Source organism: Macrosteles quadrilineatus, unplaced genomic scaffold (assembly GCF_028750875.1).
Source record: "Macrosteles quadrilineatus isolate MER2022 unplaced genomic scaffold, UCM_ALF_1.0 Scaffold_5__1_contigs__length_97177068, whole genome shotgun sequence".
In the NCBI taxonomy this organism is placed as follows: Eukaryota; Metazoa; Arthropoda; class Insecta; order Hemiptera; family Cicadellidae; genus Macrosteles; species Macrosteles quadrilineatus.
Window position 1 is genome coordinate 45,259,493 of NW_026542598.1, and position 17,768 is coordinate 45,277,260.

Genomic DNA, 17,768 nt, shown 5'->3' on the forward strand with positions numbered 1-17,768 from the left:
ACAAATGTGAGTGAAGGATGGTTGTATTGTAGAATTGAGTGAGATCTTTGTAGCTTTATTTATTTAAAGCCCAATACTGATCAGGGACAGCTGGGTCCAGTTTTGAACCATTAAAAAGCTACTGACTATTTTCAGGATGGAACCTGTGACCTTTTGACTGTCAGGCGAGCACTATTCAGCTAACCATTGAGTTAGAGATGCTGCAACTCCCGAGTGGAAGTGTACCTAAAAGTCAATCTTGCGTAGGAAGTTATTAAATTATTGGTTCGAGAAATTGTCCAGCTTATTCCATCTTTAACTTAAGATTCGAGAAACCATTTAGTCTTTCTCTCATGTTAATCACCAGTATATTAATTTATTGAATTGCGAATTTGTAAAGAACACTGCCTACTCCCCTATTGAATCTCCATTTTATTCATTTTGTTGTTAGTTCTTATTTCCCTATTTTTGTTCGCCAGATTCATTCAAATTGTAGGTTAGGGATATTCAGCGTGGTTTTTCTTTGTAAATCACGTGTATGAAACGTATTTAGGGTTGTGGGAGTGTATGTAATGCAGTTGTTGGATAGTCGAGTGAAAGTAATGAGTAAATAACCGTTGCAAAGGTGAGGTTTTGTGACTGACGATTGTCGTTGCTCGGTAATTTGTCAATGTCATTCGTCATTACCTCAGTTCTGCAAACACTCGTATGTACAGAAATGAATGTTTGAAGACTCAACATTGTATTCTGATTCTTGTAAATGAATTGTACTACATTTTGTCAATGTTGACGATTATGCACTCTTGCAATTTGTTACAACCCAGTGTTATCTACATGAAGCTTATAAATCGTTTCTCCAGATAGTGGAGACTATTAGTTGTCTCCAGGAAGCGAAGCTATTGACTTATGCAAGCGGATACCGGGGTAGGTACTGTAGGTGTCGGAAGTGACTAGGTCATCCCCTGGAGGGGTTTCGGTATCCAGTAACCCCCTCCCCCCCAATAATGGTCCCAATTTGGAGCTGCGGGCAGGCAATTGACCTTCCCAGCACTGTACCGTCAGGGTTACATTTGATATTTTCTATTCAGCCCCCAATTGAAGCAAGTGGGCGTAATTGTATACTTATGGTGGTCTATGAATTAGCTTTGCATTGGTGGGAAAGAGGGTTAAATGACGGATGTTTTGTTGAAGAGTTGACATTTGACCGAGTGTATTTTTAAGGCAATTATTCTGGACGATGTACACGTTATTTTTGGGGCAGAAATACCAAAATTCACATGTTGGATTTGTATACGAATTTTCTCGAAATCTAATATAAATATTTATCTCATTCGTTGGGTAGCTCGCTATTGGTTTTCAACTTCGAGGTGCCTAAATAAATGTAGATTGTGAAGTTTTTTTTTATAATATATAGCCTAGGCCTATTATACTTTCCAGATATACATTTTCTTCTTCAATATTTTATACAAAAAGAAAATATACCGTATTGAATTTAATTTAACTTAAGAATTATTTATAATGTACTCGTAAATTCATTTTTCACTTCAATGACCAACAAAACAGTTAACTAAATGCGATTGAAAAACGGGACTATCGAAATTTAGTAATCTAAACCCCTAGAGGGGCAACCTACAACCGCCTTGATAATCGTTTTTTGTAATTTTTTCACACATAAAAAAGCTGCAGATTTATTGTCGACCAAGTGTTGAAATGGAAAGGTATTTCAATTAGTGGAATGGTCGTGTGGTGGTATCGTGACAACAGCCAATGTAGTGCAGTAGTGTGGTCCTGGCTGCGTGCAGCAACAATGTAGTCTCGCTCGCCGGTCTACAGTCTACAGACAGATCAATACTGTACACGCCGCACGGCAGCACGCCCCGACCCGTGCAATGAGCTGTAGTTGTACATCTGTAGGCAGATGCAAACAAATGTACTGCTAGCCATCTTGTGGTGATATGTTCTTCGGATTTGCCTTATAAGAATAACCTCTGCCAAAGCAAACCTGCGAATTTTAATTTTATCTGGTTTTATTGTTACGAAAATATCTCCATATAATGTCGTTTATTCCCCTATTTAAATGACATTAAATTTAAGGAGTACTTAGGTTCGCTGTTATTTTTATTAAAATGATTATATTGTAGGACCAAATAAATAAATTTGCCAAATTATATTAAAATATGTTCATCAGTTTTTACATATTAAACTAAAATTAATCAATTCAATCAGTTTATGAATTTACTTAATCTGCTATCATTTGTTTCCCTAGTAAAAGCATTGTCAGTATTCTCTGTGAAAAATGTGTTCAAGGATGGGTAGATAAAGAATAGGAAGGCGTGAAAAATTTGTAAATGTAATAACAAATTAAAATTTAAAATATCGTAGAAAATGGATCTCAATGGTTAATTAACCGTGGTTGTGCATAGACTAGACCGAGCCATTGATGTATATAACTAGGCCTAGTTAGACTATATAGACATGATGGACTGAACAAGCATTATTACCGATTTGCATGCATATCACTAGTTGCATTTGCAAAATCAAATTCGTCAAGCTCTAATAAATACAGTTTAGGTAATTGGGTGAAAAATGTTAATCTGTATTAATCTCGTAAAGGCATAAATGTCACTAGGTCAAACAGTAGAATGTTTGGTTGGGCGATGACAAATTACCAGTTAGGATTTGTCTATGAAGTTAGATAACAAGTTGCAACTAGTGGACTCTGCCAAATGATGTAATTAATTATCCCTTAGTTGCTCCCTGGACTAGTTTGTTGAGTCCCTTTAATTAGTTTATCTTACAGGGATTTTATTTAGGGCTTACTTGCTGTAAACTGACCTATTTCAAATTTTCTTTGTGTCGAATGCAACATAAAATTTTCCATTTGGTAGGCTTTATATTTTGGATACAACAACACTTTGAACCAAGTAAAAAACTTTTTAACATTTTATCAGTTAAAAAATGTATAATTTACTAATTGTTTTGTGCATTGAAGCATGGTGGAAGGAAAAAAAATAGGTGTGATATTCCCCGGATTGCAAACAAAAGATCATCTGATTGCAACTGTCAAACTAGTATGTATTTGTTTTGATTTGATTGTTATTGTTTTTTTATAAAAACACATTATAAAACAATAACAACCAAATCAAAACAAATACATGTACTAATTTGACAGTTACAATCAGGTGATCTTTTGTTTGCAATACGAGTGACGCAAGGATATGACGGGAATATCACACCTATGTTTTTTCCTTCCACCATGGCATTGAAGATTACTCTGTTTTATAAAATTGTATGTTAAGTCCTGCTAAAATTACTAATTATAACCTGTTTTTAAAAATAGTTTTGACTTAACTTGAGCTTTAACTCAATCCGATTAAATTACCTGATACAACAAGGATGTTTAACAGTAGGCTATTACTGTATACATCAATGCGTGGACCAGGAAATTAAAGAGTAATTAAAATATTGGGTCATCAAGGAAAATCAAAATTTTCTGTTACGCTTATTTATTTTAATGCTCTAAGAAGATTTCATCCAGAAAATTTATTAAATAAACCTTAAGTGTCATTTTTATCAACTTTTGGACTTCAAGAAATCTTCTTACCAATGTATCAGAACACCAAGTTCATACAAATTAAAGATAGCAAATTTTCAATTTATCCAGTGTTGAATGTCAAATTGTTAAGACATTCATCGAATGACATCACTAAGACGGTTTATTTTGTGTTTTGCAGAATGTAGACCACAAGATGAAATACCGCTCAAAGAAAGGACAGCTGCCGTTCGTGGAGATCAACGGAGAGGAGATTGCTGACAGCAGTGTGATCATCAAGGAGTTGAGTCAACAGTTCACCAAGGACCTGGACATCACTCTGGACAACAACCAGAAGAACATCTCACACGCAATGATCTCCATGATTGAAAACCACTTGTTCTGGTGAGCTATACACAGTGAAACTCGGCCCCAGCGTTATCCAAAACAGCAATAGAAATCAATTTGGGAGCTAGCATTGACTTTTCTAAAAAAAAAATACCATTCAAAGCAATCAAACTTCTTCCTAACCATCTCTTTGTAATCCTTTATACAATACATTCATCTGATTTTGTAAAATTCAATATTTATCATTGATATATTTTAGTGATTCATTTATTTTAATTCAAGAAATACAACGTGTCGACTATACCATAGCAAAAGATTGCCAAGATGTTATAACTGATAATTAGGAATAAATAGTATATTTCACTGCTAGTCCTGAAAGTGAAACATATCGGGGCAAGAATAATGGTTTTAAAGAGAGGCAAAGTCTAGCATGGAACATTAGTGGCGAGTAGTGAATGACACTTTTTATCACAATGCTAATAATCACTCAAAGCTTCTTGGGTTTTTTTATTAATCGAGCATTATTCCATTGCCTAATGATTCTCTTTCAAGTGTTTATATTATACTTTTACAGTTTGTTTAGTAGTAAGCTGTCAGATAATTTATGTAATAAAAGAATACATACAGTAGCGCTCTTGTTGACCTGGACTGTAAGATTTTGTTTGGGTAAGGAAAAGGATTGTTTGGGAAAGGAAAATTGATGTAGGAAAGGCAAAATCATATGTTGTGATAGAAAGAAAACGACTATTTTCGCTAAGATGAGCTGATAAATTCTTGCAACAATTTTAGTACCTTCATGCAGGAATATAACCTTTACTTATTCTAGGCAAAAGAATAATTAAAATGTAATTCAAGTAAGTTGAAAGAAAAAGAAATATTTAACAAAGCATTGTTGTATACTACAGTCTATTAGCTAGATGAGTATATTGTAGCCAAGCTCGGCCACCATTACAGCTGTTTTTGTCGCAGGGTCGTGATGTGGTGGAGGACAAAGCAAGCAGACAACATCATCAAGGGATACAAAGTCAACTTGCAGCACGCCCTTGGCACCAGGATACCAAATGGAATCTTAAATTTCTTTTTCAAATTCAGTTACGGCAGAAAGGTATGCGATGATGTACGTATGTTATTTTTCCTCCTTATTTCGCTTTATAATTTTAACGCTTTGCCAACCTTTTTTTTCTTGATCTTTTCTGGTTGTTGTGTTAGAATTGTAGACTGAAATGCTGTGCCGTAGATTGTAGTGTAGTCACAGAGTAGTAAAATACAGAGGATACATTCAATGGTGGTGTCTAGCACCAGTCGCTGGTGTGTAGAGCAAATTCTATTCGTCATCCCCTTCCGTTCTCCTTTCCTCCCTCACCATCACATAATACGAGCATTGTAGGGGAAGACCCTGTGCGCAACAACTGCTGTACAAAAGTGCTATGTCCATCGCCATTTGGCAGTTCAGGCTCTTCCTTGCTCGGTACAAGTACTTGCTGACCCACTATACCAGGGCTAAAAGCGCAAGGTTGTCCCATAAGCTTGTATCCTCTGTGTATTACTTCTCTGTAGTGTATTACAGTTGTATTTTAATTTGCTATGTGTGTTTTTGTTGTTATCATTTCAATGAAATATCTCAGTAATCTGCAAATGTTAATTGAAAATCTGCACTAACTTAATATGCAGTCAATAGTCCTGTATGAGTTGAATTTATGCTAAGTTTAAATTAAGTTTGCAGTTTGAAACAGTTCAGTTTTGTTGTCTGTGGAATCATTTGAGCTCTTAATTAGTTTCTCTTTTACTTTTTCAAATGTAGAAAATAAGTATTTTAGTAAAGTGTTTCGTAAAAACTAACCATTATCTGGATTTCAGGGACTGAAAAAAGTCAAAGCGCAAGGCATCGGTGTGCACAAACCAGAAGAAATTGTAGAATTTGGAAAGCAAGATCTCAAAGTTCTCTCAGATCTATTAGCAGACAAACCTTTCTTCTTCGGGGATGAACCAACAACGGTATGTATTTATGTAGGGTTTATCTAGGGTAAAATTTGATTGTGTGTGTAAAAAATTAGTTAAATTAAAATAGGCCTATATAGTTTTAGCCTGCCCTGGATTTTCCGCCGCTCAGAGTAACAGTACAGTTGATTGGTGCAGGTATAATGAGTACGCAATCACTTGTTTACTTTCATCGTTACTAGAGCACAGTATATTGATAAGAAACCATTGCATAATGAAGTATCTATACAGCTAAGATTTTAAAATCATTTTACTGTGTACTCCAAATAACACATTTGTCTTCAGAATTGTACATGTTTAGTTATCCAAACTTTTATGTCATCCAACCTAACTCAGTCTCATAAGGGTCTTAATAGGATTTAGTATAACTTATTCACAGTTCATTCAGGGTTTTCTAGGAGTTTTCAATGTACTGCAACTTGAAATTTATTAGGTTGATAATAATTATTGTGTCTGGATAATTGAGACTGTACCATTGTGTCCACTGTTGATTACCTATGCCATTTATCACTGCCATCAGACACAATTGTCTCACGAGTTGTGAGTTATGAGTCATAACTCATCTCTAGAGGTGTACACACTGTGGCTAATGTTAGTCTTAAATTACATTAGTCTCAAACTTGACTCATTACAGGCTCAACACTGCTCGTAGCCCAAAACGTTGTTGGTTTCAATGTAGCCCTAAGATTATGTTTTCACGTAGACATTGGATGGGTTTTATATTATTAATTAGTTACAAACTATTTTGAATCAAGGGGTAATAATTAGGAAATAAATTAATTAATAAACGTGTAGTGATTAATCAAATTTTTTATTTTAGTATTTATATAAATAATATATTTTGATTTATTTGTTGTTATCTTTGTCAAAATCTCTATGGCAAGTTTTGTGGGTGTTTTTTGTTTGTTTTAGTAACTGTTGATGGTTAAGCACATTACATTTTTACAAGAAGGATTGGAAAGATTTTTTCAAAAGTCGCCTTTATAAAGAAAAATTAAAATTCAGTCTTGCTCAGGAAGGTTTTAATAGTACCGTACTCCCATGAAGTCTAAACTTTCAAGCCTACTTCCCAACCTTGAGGCGTAATACACTGTCAAAGCATCTTATATTGTTGTGTGAAGATGAAGTTTTCACTCATAGTCTTTGTTCACAGCTGGACGTAGTTGCGTTCGCTAACCTGGCGCAGATCTACTTCGTTGACAAGGAAGTGTCATTCCCTCTCCAAGACTACATGCAGGAGTCCTGCGCCAACCTGGTGGGACTGGTCAACAGGATGAAGGACAAGTGAGTAGACACTTCAACTGTCACTTAACAGGCGTACTCCCTGGTGTGTCGGAGTCTTACAAATCTAATTTAATCCTTTGTTCGGATACTGTTTAATGGCATGAAGAAGAAATTACTCAATTATTATTGGTTATGTTATCAACTAATTGTAAAGGGTTGGATGATAACTTACTCATTTTTAATGTCTTTTGTTGAGAAAAGTTACACAACTGGCTTTGTGTAAAAATGGCTTGATGAGTCTTACAGCTCTATAAGTTAAATTATCTAAAATGATGCAAGGTTCAACCTGTTTTTGTATTTCTACTTTTTTATGTTACACAACATGAATCTCAATCATTTGTTTTGTAGGTGCTTCCCCGACTGGGAGGATATCTGCACCACGCTGGACCTAAACTCTCACCTGCCCAAACCTCCCCCAGAGGAGAAGGATAAGGAAAAGGACAAGGGAAAGGATGAAGAGAAGAAGGCGGAGAAAGATGGAGATGATAAGGACAAGGAAAATGAGAAGGTGAGAAAACTGGCTTGTGTAGCACCTACGCTGCAGTCTTAATATCATAGTCTTAACAGTATTTGTGTTGAGAAGGCACATGAAACAACTGCACACTTGCACACTTAACAAAAAATTAGAATATCATTTCTCATTCACAGAATTTGTAATCAAAGCAATTTTTTGTTGAGAAGTAATGTGTCTTAAGGTCCTGGATCTAAAAATAAACATTTACTTATCAAGGTTTAGTTTAAACCTTAGAATGTTAAATGTCAATTAAATGTATCATGTCTACCTAAAATAATGTTTTACTCTGTTTTCAGTCTGAGAAGGAGATTGAAAAGGAAAATGAAAAGGACAAAGAAACAGACGAGAACAAGGACAAAGAGATAAAAAAGGAGAAAGAAGACAAGTGAACCAAGAGCCCAGAAATCCCCGACCCACCCACGAACAATTAGTGTATAGCTTTTTAAGGTCATTTTTATTTTTTCTATTATGCATTTAATATATAGGACTTGTTGTGACCGTTATGTTAGTGTGTATTTAAAGAGAGAAGATCTTTTTTATTCCACCAACTGTAACTTAAAATATCCGTTAATTTAACTTCATTCCATCGGATTAATGTATTTTCTATGTATCGTTTTTAACTATAGTAACTGCTTTTCTATTGGCCAACTCCCGAACGCGGTCATTTTTTGTACCTATTTGTACATACAAATTATTATTATTTAACGCAGTATCAGATTCAGGAATTTATACATGTTAAACCGGTTTCCAGGGAGCTGACCACTAGGAAACCGAGTTTAGTAGTAAATGTAGACGGTAAGATGTTTTATATCTAAACGGTAAGCTCAAAGCGAAACGGTCTGCTCACAGGTAGGTGGTGTCGGGACCGATCGGACTCATTCTCCGGTCTCCTGCTTTCTTTTATACATACTTTCTTCCCTTCTAATTGTTTAAGCTGCTCTCGGAGCGTTCAGATGTTTATATAGTATATAAAAGTTCTGTTTCCATGACAAGCTTGTTTGAGTAGGTTAGCTTAGCTAGTTGTATGTGTACCTACATCTACAGTTTTATCCATTTCGGTTAAGTGTGTATCGAAAGGTTCTGTGTACCCTGTCCCGAAACAGACTGAGACGTGTATTTATTGTTTAGTTGCGCTGGCAAAATTTCTTCTAATTGGATGGCATTTTAACACAAACCATATCAACCATTCCTTGTATGCAATTGTTTTAAAATATGACTGTAATTTTGTTCAAATTACCTTAATTTAGAATACTCGAGATATGTTTATTATTATATAAGTCTATTTCATAGTATCTTTGATATTATTGTAACTATATGGCTTCTATTATGCTTTGAAAGGAGCCGTACAAACACCTAATAAAGGAAGATCTTTAAGTAAGGCTGTCAGTTGGTGTTTTTTTTTTTATCCTGTTTTTATTTTGTTCTCATCTCTCATTCTTAGTAAAAAACTGAAAAATGATCAATTCAAACTTATGTCAAAACTAATGGTGTAGGGCCAATGGTGAATCACTTCATTACATGCCAAATATTGCTAAAATATAATAAGTAACGAAACTAAACAATGGGCAATTTCTTCGTCACGGCATGGGACTTCTGCCATTCTCCACTGGTCTCATGGTCTCCGTCGAACTCGGACTCACAGTTTTAGCTCGCAGACTGTCCTAGATTGCGGATGTCCTGTATGTCTGTGCCGTGCCGCTCTAGTGCGCGCGTAGCTTTTATGAGGTTTTACTGTAGCTAATAAAGGTTTCACTGATATGGAGTATCCTTTATTCAGGTTTTATACTTACTTGGCAACTAATTATTAAAGCCTTACGATACAGTCGAATCTCGATAATCTGGCTTAAACAGGCAACTGGCAAGCTATATCATCAAGACTCGAGAGACCATTAAAATTAGTGGATTAGAGTTACTGTACCATTTAGTGGATTTAAGAGAAAGTTTTAAAGAAACATTTAAGTTGTCGAATTACTGCAATTCAATAGCAAACTTTTGGATCATGTACAATTTATCTGCCCGAGTGGAAGAGCAATCACTGAATTTTTTTTATAAAAACGATATTAAATAATTGGAGTTTAGGAGTGGCTGATGAGAGCTCTTATCTTACAGTGACAGTTTTTTATTCTGACACCACTTGTCAGTACTATAGTAGGCCTAGTGTATTTTAGCATTGTGTGTTTTTGTTTAGGCTATGACTTTTTCCTAGATGGGATTGAGCCAGGATACTGGATGGTCCAGATTATAAAGATTCACTATTCTCACAAACAAAATTGAGAAAAAGAGTAGACTTCAAAGAAATAACAATTATTTATACATTTATTGTGATATAGTACAGATAAATTACTTATATAGTTAAAAAGCCTATCTCTTCATATAACGAAGATACCAGATGTAGGCTGTTAAGATGCTGAGAGAGTACCTAAAACAGACAAGGAAACATCATCACAACTAATGAAATAAAAAGTCAGGGACTTTGTATCATCGAGCACATAATATCTATGTAATGTGCTCAATTCTTTGTATTGACTTGATAAATGAAAAGAAAACAAATCCAACTCCAGTTAATAACATTTTTAATTCCATCAAAGACCAATTCTAAAAATCAACTTCATCTTTTGAATGGTTGCAAAAGCATAGCAAGAATCACCCTTATTGCAAAAATACATAAATAAGAATCATTAATGAAAGAGAACACTCATTAATAGTGAACTGTGCAAAAATTGCTACAGTGGTGGATACGATTTCCTCATTAAATGTTGAACGTATTTGTCAGAAATCAGGGCACTCTTGTCGGTAGCTCAATTTAACTATCTCCATCCATATGGAAACAGTACAGACTTTTAAAAAGTGGTACAGACAGACACATCCACACATCACTAGTTATGCTGTTGTGACATTTGTGATTTCTCAATATTGGAACATAATGTGGGAGTAAGTGACTGTCAATGTCATAAGAGTGCTAACTTTACGTGGCCGTTGTAAACAGAATATGATAAACAATACTAGACCCCCGTAATAGATTACTGAGAACTAGTGCACATGTTGCTCGAATTCAAGCAATTGCAAAGTATTAGAGGAGTTATTTCAAAACGAATAACAGTCATATTTACTATGAGTTTAAAAGAGTCAACTCAAAGATTACCGGTGTGTAACTCAGACCATGTTTATCTTCGTTATTGATAAACCTAAAGCATTCCGGCCGGTTTTCTTCTTCTCAAAATGCCTCGCTGTACAGGCAACACGGGTCATTGACAGAGGGCCAATTGAGAACGAAATGTCGTTTTGTGGTAGTGTTAGGGCGCATTGTAACCTAATAGTTGAGATTGTCCAGGGTCAGGTGCTGACTGAAGCCTATTACGCGCCACTGTAGCTGCGGTCGTTATCACGATTACGCCTGCTGTCTATGTTTCGTTGTCGTCGCGTAGGAGGAATTAAAAAAAAAAATCAACAAATAAACAATTATAGCTACACAAAAAAACGATAAATGCACAAATTTAAGTTACAATCATCCTAACACGATCCGTCATAGCGACACAAAACAACGATAAATGCACAATTTTAAGCAACAACCATACCAACACGATCCGTCTTGGGGTTTATTTAACAACAATAAACCATTCATCATGAGAAATGAATAATATAAAACGAAATGAATAATATATTTATATTATGAATGATAATGTGCTTTGAGTAGTTAGTACTCAAATATTAAATAAATGTACTCAATGTGTTTCATTGAATTGAAAAATAAATAACAGCAATAAAATTATACAGCTGATCAAAATGTAAACAATTATGTTCTCCATAAGGATAACATGGGAACTTTCAAAGCCACTGGGGCAGAGCCAAAAATGTAAGTCCAGTTTGCAAATCTACGCGACACGCTCTTTCCAATGAGACGTCAATGGATAAAATCGGTTAAGAAATGGCGGAGGAGTTCAACCAACAAAGTTTCATGTAGCGTATTAATTATATAGATAGGATTCTTGTAATGTTTCAGATGGTAGAAAGAGTAAAAATGAAGTATAGCTGATCTAGATAGTAAATTACTAAGAATACTGTATTATTTCTGTACATCTGAACTGTTAGAACGATTATGTGAAATAACGCTGATTATATCTTCCAATTAACAGTGAGCATCACAAAATAGTAAGATTCTATGCTAACTATTAACGGCAAGAAATAACTGAATTTAGAATAACCCAGCAGTAGAAAGACCAGCTTAAACCTACTGGACAGGGAAGAAGGTGACAACAATTATTTATTTCGCCTATTCCTATTACCAAAAGGTTTAGTCTCACTATTTTTGCAAAATATGGTAAGAACTATAAAACTCTTAACAATAAGAACTATAAATTTCATTTCCCATCCCAACTACATACCAGGTAACGATGTACGATAAATGTTCATTTCGTATCTTCATGATGGTCTGGCCTCCCCACAACTTTCCAGGGATGGAATGCTCTTCGGTAGCATCAATCCAGATTGGTAAACAATCCTTTTTGTTAGCTATATCTGTAATATCTCTACAACAAAGAAAAAATGTACAATACTCTTTATTCATCTTATTATTCAACTTTTAAAATATTTTATGTTTTTTATTGTTTAAGGGCATATTATAAAGTAATGTCCTCTGGTCTGTTAGTACAAACAAATAGTGATTGATTTTTCTATCTGTGATACAGGGGCATGAATCACCAGCATCTTACAGTACATAGAGAGCAAAAAGGTCTGAAAAAAAAACATGTCTAGTAACAGAACCACTTACCATCTTGTTTAAGTATTTACTGTCTTGTGAGTCAACAGTATTAGTGTAAATATAAGTGTCAATATATTTATTTTGAAAAAAATTCAGGTAATTTAATGAACACGCAAATGCTGACCAAGATGTTATTTAGCAAAAAGGCCTTAGCCAAGAGTATTGGCATGTACTCTGCTGATAAAAATAATAAATTATAGCTTTTTACGTTATGCTTAATAATACATTTTCAAAGAAATCTTTCTCATTACACTGTTTAAGCTCAATACCGATAGTGCCAGATGTCATATCTTTCGTCAGTACTGGGCCCAAAGCCTGCTGGTGGTTCTGAAAGTCTTATCACTCCAGTGAGGGTTAATTCTTCTCCCTTAGTGTTGCTCCACACTCGATCTTTCTTCTTGATAGTCTTTGTGCGGATCCATCCTCTATTGACGAGAATTCTATCACTGAAAAAGTTCAAATCAAGATTTATAAGATTCCTTGGTCCAAGTCAATGTTACTTATGTTGCAACTAAGTTACTCATTGTATGAGAGCTAGAAAAAGTAAGATTTTTTTGGAATAAACAAAAAAATGTGTACAAGAAGAAATAATTACTATACAGGGTGTCCTGTAAGTAAACAGCCAAACTCCAGAAAATATTTTTATGGGTAAAAAAAGGAAAATCCAGAAATGTTTTTTAAATGCCTTGTTAGCAAGATATCCGGCATTTTTCTTTTTAGTAGCCTATTTAGGAGTCATAAAAAACAAAGAAGAAAAACGAATTACCCCGTGTCGGAGAGTACGAAGGGTGTTACTAGGTTGTATCCCAGCGACTCTTGACCTGAAGGATGGATAACATCTCTCTTGACCTCACCATGTACAAAGCAAGGCTTGGGTCCGTAGAAGAGCTCCTCGCTGTGGTCGAAGCGGCCCGTTACTGTCACCTTGCAAAATTCCATACCCGCGACTACTTCTGGACTTCACTTACCGAAAACAATTGTAAAACAGTTAAGGTAAAGAAAAGCGGTGAATATTTTTAACATGAATAATTTTGTTAAAATAAACTTACAGAGGGTTACTTCTAAACCTTGTCCTACTTAACCGATTTATATTTATACGATAGAGTTGTCATTTTAAAGCTTATGGCTCCAGGGGAGGCAAAACAGTTTATGAAAATTAAAGTTGAATATGCAACAATTATTGATAGAGGTACGCAATTTATACTCAGTACAAATAACTTGTTTTTGAATTTTCATGACATTACAGTTCAATAATAAGAATACAAAACTGAACAGCCTAAGGTGTTTCTTTGATAATATTTTAACCATTAAGATATAGGCTAGTAGGCCTAAACAATTAATTATAATGCAAAGCTAAAATTTAGTTTAAGAGAAATATTTCTTAAACTTAATATATTAGTCAACTCACTCTAACGGGAGCGGAACTGGATCTGATCGTTGTCTTTCTTCCATAGTTTTTATCAGCTCTTCTTTCCATTTCAACCGTTTAACTTGCCATGTCCCAAGACCAAATGTTATTGCTGGTATGATCTGGAAAAAATAGATTTCTTTTTATAAACCTCAAAGTTTGTAGAATATACATTGAAGGGAGGGTTAATATTTTTAATTCTTTAAATGATTAGTTGCATGACTGTTTGGCTTAGAAAAAGTACCGTAACAAGGTAAAATTAACTTTTTACGTAGTTTTATTTAGTCTTTTGTCCCATTTCCGAGAATGTTGCGGGTTTTAAAAAACATAACCCATAAACAATGTTAAGTTTCAGAAAATCTTTCAATTATCCAAAAACTTGAATAGGGCAGAATAACTGAGTTATTTTTTTGATAGGTAGAGCTGTTCTTTCCATTTCAACCGTTTAAACTTGCCTTGTGTCCCAAGACCAAATGTTATTACTAGTATGATCTGGAAATTAAAACAGTTCCTGGTCGATTAACCAAGTTTATACTCAACAAATTAGTAAGCTTTCCTTGTCCCTACAACCTTAAGGATCTACTGAAACAATATACCAAAGCAGCTTATTATAACGAAACAAACTCATGTTATCCTTATACCAACAGGAACCGGATGTTTTTCAAACTAATAGTATGCAACTCTGTCAAGAGGGGTGAGGAGTGTAATTTGTTGCTGTATATTAGGCTTTTTTATTATCATGGGAGCATTAACACCGCATGTTTGCCTATAATGAGTATGTACAAAATTTCGAGCATAATAACAACGGCGCAGAGAGTTTTCTAGTTCCCTTTCATCTTAGACACCACCATATAGTTTTCAGCCGAAATATAATTCTCAAGTGTATTAGCAATTTGAGGAAAACAGGATACAGCCTATCCGAAAAAAGAAGATGCTTCGCCGAAAAATAACTGTTAAACCCTTATTAGGTGCCATGATTTTGTACATTTACATGAGATTTAGGGTCACCGATTTTCTTGAGTATAGGATTATAGCTATGGTACTTCCCTCTAATTCCATAACCGTGTTTATGCACTCATACCTCCAAACCATATGCATATGTTACACTGTATGCTTAACACCGTAGACCCCACCCCTAACAAACTAATATTTATTTACCAAAAGCAGTTAGGGGGTGAGCCCTAGTATATGATACTAGTCCATCCTGATCCTTTGCCTTTAAATGTTCACTTGTAATGTTTTCAAATGTTCTTCAAAACATTCATCCACAATTTATTCAATATCCGAGGCAAACGTAATGGTTCAGTTTTTTGTTGAAAATCCTTCATTTTGCATGTTGGTAGACATAGCATCAAAATTTTATAAAATGTAGGCTAATCTTTTAGCTAGCTTAATCAATGGTGAGTTTCTGCCATCTACATGATCCTCTTGACATTGACTGCCTTGTTAGTTCTTGGTGGGATTGCTGGTTAGGTAATTTTTATTCATTGATCACTTTGACGATTGCAAGACTCGGGCGTATATACATTATAAAATGTCTATTAGCGACAACTGGTCAGTCAATATTTAGAATTAAGTAGGGCATATGTACTTACCAGTAGTAATTTACCTCCCTTATTATATGTAAACTTGGGGTTTACATAAGGAATTGGATTCTTCACTTTTGGAGGAGATTCTGCTGGAGTACATTTGTGTCTCACTTGAATGGATTTAACCTCTCCTTCTCTTTTTATTGCCTGTGAGAAAAAAATTAGTAAAAACTAAATTGGTCAAAATGTTTAATAATCAAAGAATCTAGCCTAAATGGAAGAGGAACTTCATTTTTTTAAGAGAGTTAAGAATTAATTTTGAACCTAAGTTTAAAACAATATATTTATATCTAGGCCTATATTATTTATTTCAAGCTTTCTCATAAAAGAAATAATGTCATGTTGGGTCCTTATATTTAAATATCACATCAGATTACATTCTATTTAGGCTAACTCTCCATGGTTGTATTAGGTTCCAAAACACGATCGGTTCGGTGACACAAGTTTTTTATTTTTAATTGAAACGTTAGACAAACAATGTTTTATTTAACTTACCTACATATTATATCAACAGAAAAAGGTATACAAACTAGGTACAATCAATTTTTGAAACCTTACTTATCGTGTTTAGCACTATTTTAAAAGTGCAAAAACAGTCTGGATTCATTAGTGTTCTCCCGATTTATTAGAACCAAAACTTCACCTTACTAATCCAACCTAACTTCAAAACACTTAATACAGTCACGAATCCACATAACACCCCGACCTACCTACCTCACATGCCTAAATAAGAACTGATTAGTTCACAATAATCAACGTTCAGTTGGATTTACAAATGCTTCAACCGCATTGTCCTCTTTGTACAAACTTAATGTCATTTTAGGTTTCTAGACGATCCTTTCAATTGTTCATGTTTGTGTTAGTATCAAGGCGGCTCCAGACATGCGCCAATCGCCAAGCACCGAATCGAGAGTACAGTAGACTCCCTCTTAACCGGACTACTCGGGACCGAGGCCAGTCCGAATAACGGTTTTTTCCCAGTTAAGTTAAACCGAGTTCCCCAAAACTCGTAAAAATGGACTGTTTAAATGCATACTGTAGGTCCTACAGAATTTGTCTTAAATTTAGGAGAGCATTGTATTTAGACACATAATCACTGGTCTCAAATCTTTCCAACGAGAACAGTCGTTTCAGTACCGCCCACTTCCTGCCGATCTAGTCCGGTTAAACCGATGTGCTGATAAAAATTGTCTGGTTAAAGAGATGTCATTTCTGCCGAGTGTGTGGCTAGTCCGGTTAAAAGGTGTCCGGATAAGAGGGAGTCTACTGTAGTGTGGATAGATGTTTGCCTATAAGTTATGTATGACAAGCAGCAAACATTCATGCTCGTGTTTTCCCATTCATTGTCGGTAAACAAATATTTTTGCAATTCCCGAAACAAACAGTTGCTCGGAAAACAACATGTGTGTTAACGTCTAAGTTTACTCGTTAATCGGCGAATCACAAGACAACTAAGTTAGGTCGCCGAACATAAAATAGTATTCCGTACTATGCGAATGGCGCATGTTTGGAGCCGGCTTTATCACAATAATGGCGACAGAGACAAGTAAAACAAGAAGCATTACAGTAGATCGTAAGTTAGTTTATTCAGTTTTTGTGACAGCAGAAGAAAATATTGCACCATTGTTTTCAAGTAAAAATCTAATTTATAATGATATATAAATTACTATAAGTTCCCTTGGTCACCTTAATATGCATAATAACCGAGAATTGTAGCCCATATTAGGCTTAGGACACAGAGTTAAGTCGAGTTTATAATTTTAAGCTGTTTTATTACTTACATTGTACATCCATGTATCTGGTAGGGATTTAAAAACTTTCTGACAGTTACGAATCCAACATTTCATACTCATAATACGATGGATTATAAAGAGATGAGATTGATAGTAAAATAATTACTTGCTATATTGCTATGCTAATACTAGTTAAAGAATTGAGGTTAAAAAAGCAGTAGCAGAAAGCTAAGCAAACTCAACTCAATCCAATCCAGTACTCAAACTGTTATGTTCTATTTCTATGTTTGCTGGGCTCGGACTTTACAGCTAAAGCTTGTGATGATATCGGGCTCGGGTTTTTTTTATGTTTTATCTATGGTTTGGCCTTGGCTCGGGTCAAAAGCTATAAATAATAATTATATTATTTTACATCAAATATCAGAGGTTGGCGACATAGTATGGTTGCAAATTTTACCATATAGGTATTTAATAAGACCGTGTATATGGTAATGGTAAGACTAAACATTAATCTCTTTACAATTTTCATTCGTAGACTTAAGGCCGGTGTCATCAGCTTATTGCTGGATTTTTGAGAGAGCCGTGTCAAATCGGTAGTTACACTATATACATTACTTTCAGTGC

The 17,768-nt window shown here is 34.8% G+C and overlaps 2 protein-coding genes across 3 annotated transcripts in view; one reads left to right on the plus strand and one right to left on the minus strand.

The window, feature by feature from the left end:
• Positions 1–9,041, plus strand: part of LOC128995102 (failed axon connections-like) — a 65,496-nt gene extending 56,455 nt beyond the window's left edge. Inside the window, exons 2-7 of one of the 2 annotated variants that reach the window (XM_054420001.1) lie at positions 3,714–3,916; positions 4,829–4,976; positions 5,717–5,854; positions 7,011–7,141; positions 7,490–7,649; positions 7,952–9,041. In XM_054420001.1, coding sequence (XP_054275976.1) covers positions 3,714–3,916; positions 4,829–4,976; positions 5,717–5,854; positions 7,011–7,141; positions 7,490–7,649; positions 7,952–8,044 — 873 coding nt within the window. In that variant the 3' untranslated portion in view covers positions 8,045–9,041. The remainder of the gene's footprint in view (positions 1–3,713; positions 3,917–4,828; positions 4,977–5,716; positions 5,855–7,010; positions 7,142–7,489; positions 7,650–7,951) is intronic. The other variant, XM_054420002.1, reaches the window with a different exon arrangement.
• A 908-nt stretch (positions 9,042–9,949) lies between these two features.
• Positions 9,950–17,339, minus strand: LOC128995119 (surfeit locus protein 1-like). The gene is made up of 7 exons (XM_054420023.1): positions 17,193–17,339; positions 15,418–15,558; positions 13,823–13,944; positions 13,181–13,372; positions 12,684–12,860; positions 12,038–12,181; positions 9,950–10,074 (listed from the first exon to the last, which is right to left on the minus strand). Exons 1-7 carry the CDS (start codon positions 17,262–17,264, stop codon positions 10,017–10,019), a joined length of 906 nt encoding a protein of 301 aa, XP_054275998.1. The 5' UTR covers positions 17,265–17,339; the 3' UTR covers positions 9,950–10,016.
• Between the last annotated feature and the right edge of the window lie 429 nt (positions 17,340–17,768).

Bases quoted from the DNA above. Each gene is read 5' to 3' on its own strand.
- LOC128995119 (XM_054420023.1), bottom strand. From the start codon at position 17,264: ATGAGTATGAAATGTTGGATTCGTAACTGTCAGAAAGTTTTTAAATCC. The intron at 13,373-13,822 runs GTGAGTTGACTA...CGGTAAGTGAAG, and splicing joins CCAGTTCCGCTCCCGTTAGA to TCCAGAAGTAGTCGCGGGTA. The intron at 10,075-12,037 runs GTATGTAGTTGG...TGTCTGTTTTAG, and splicing joins TTATCGTACATCGTTACCTG to GTACTCTCTCAGCATCTTAA.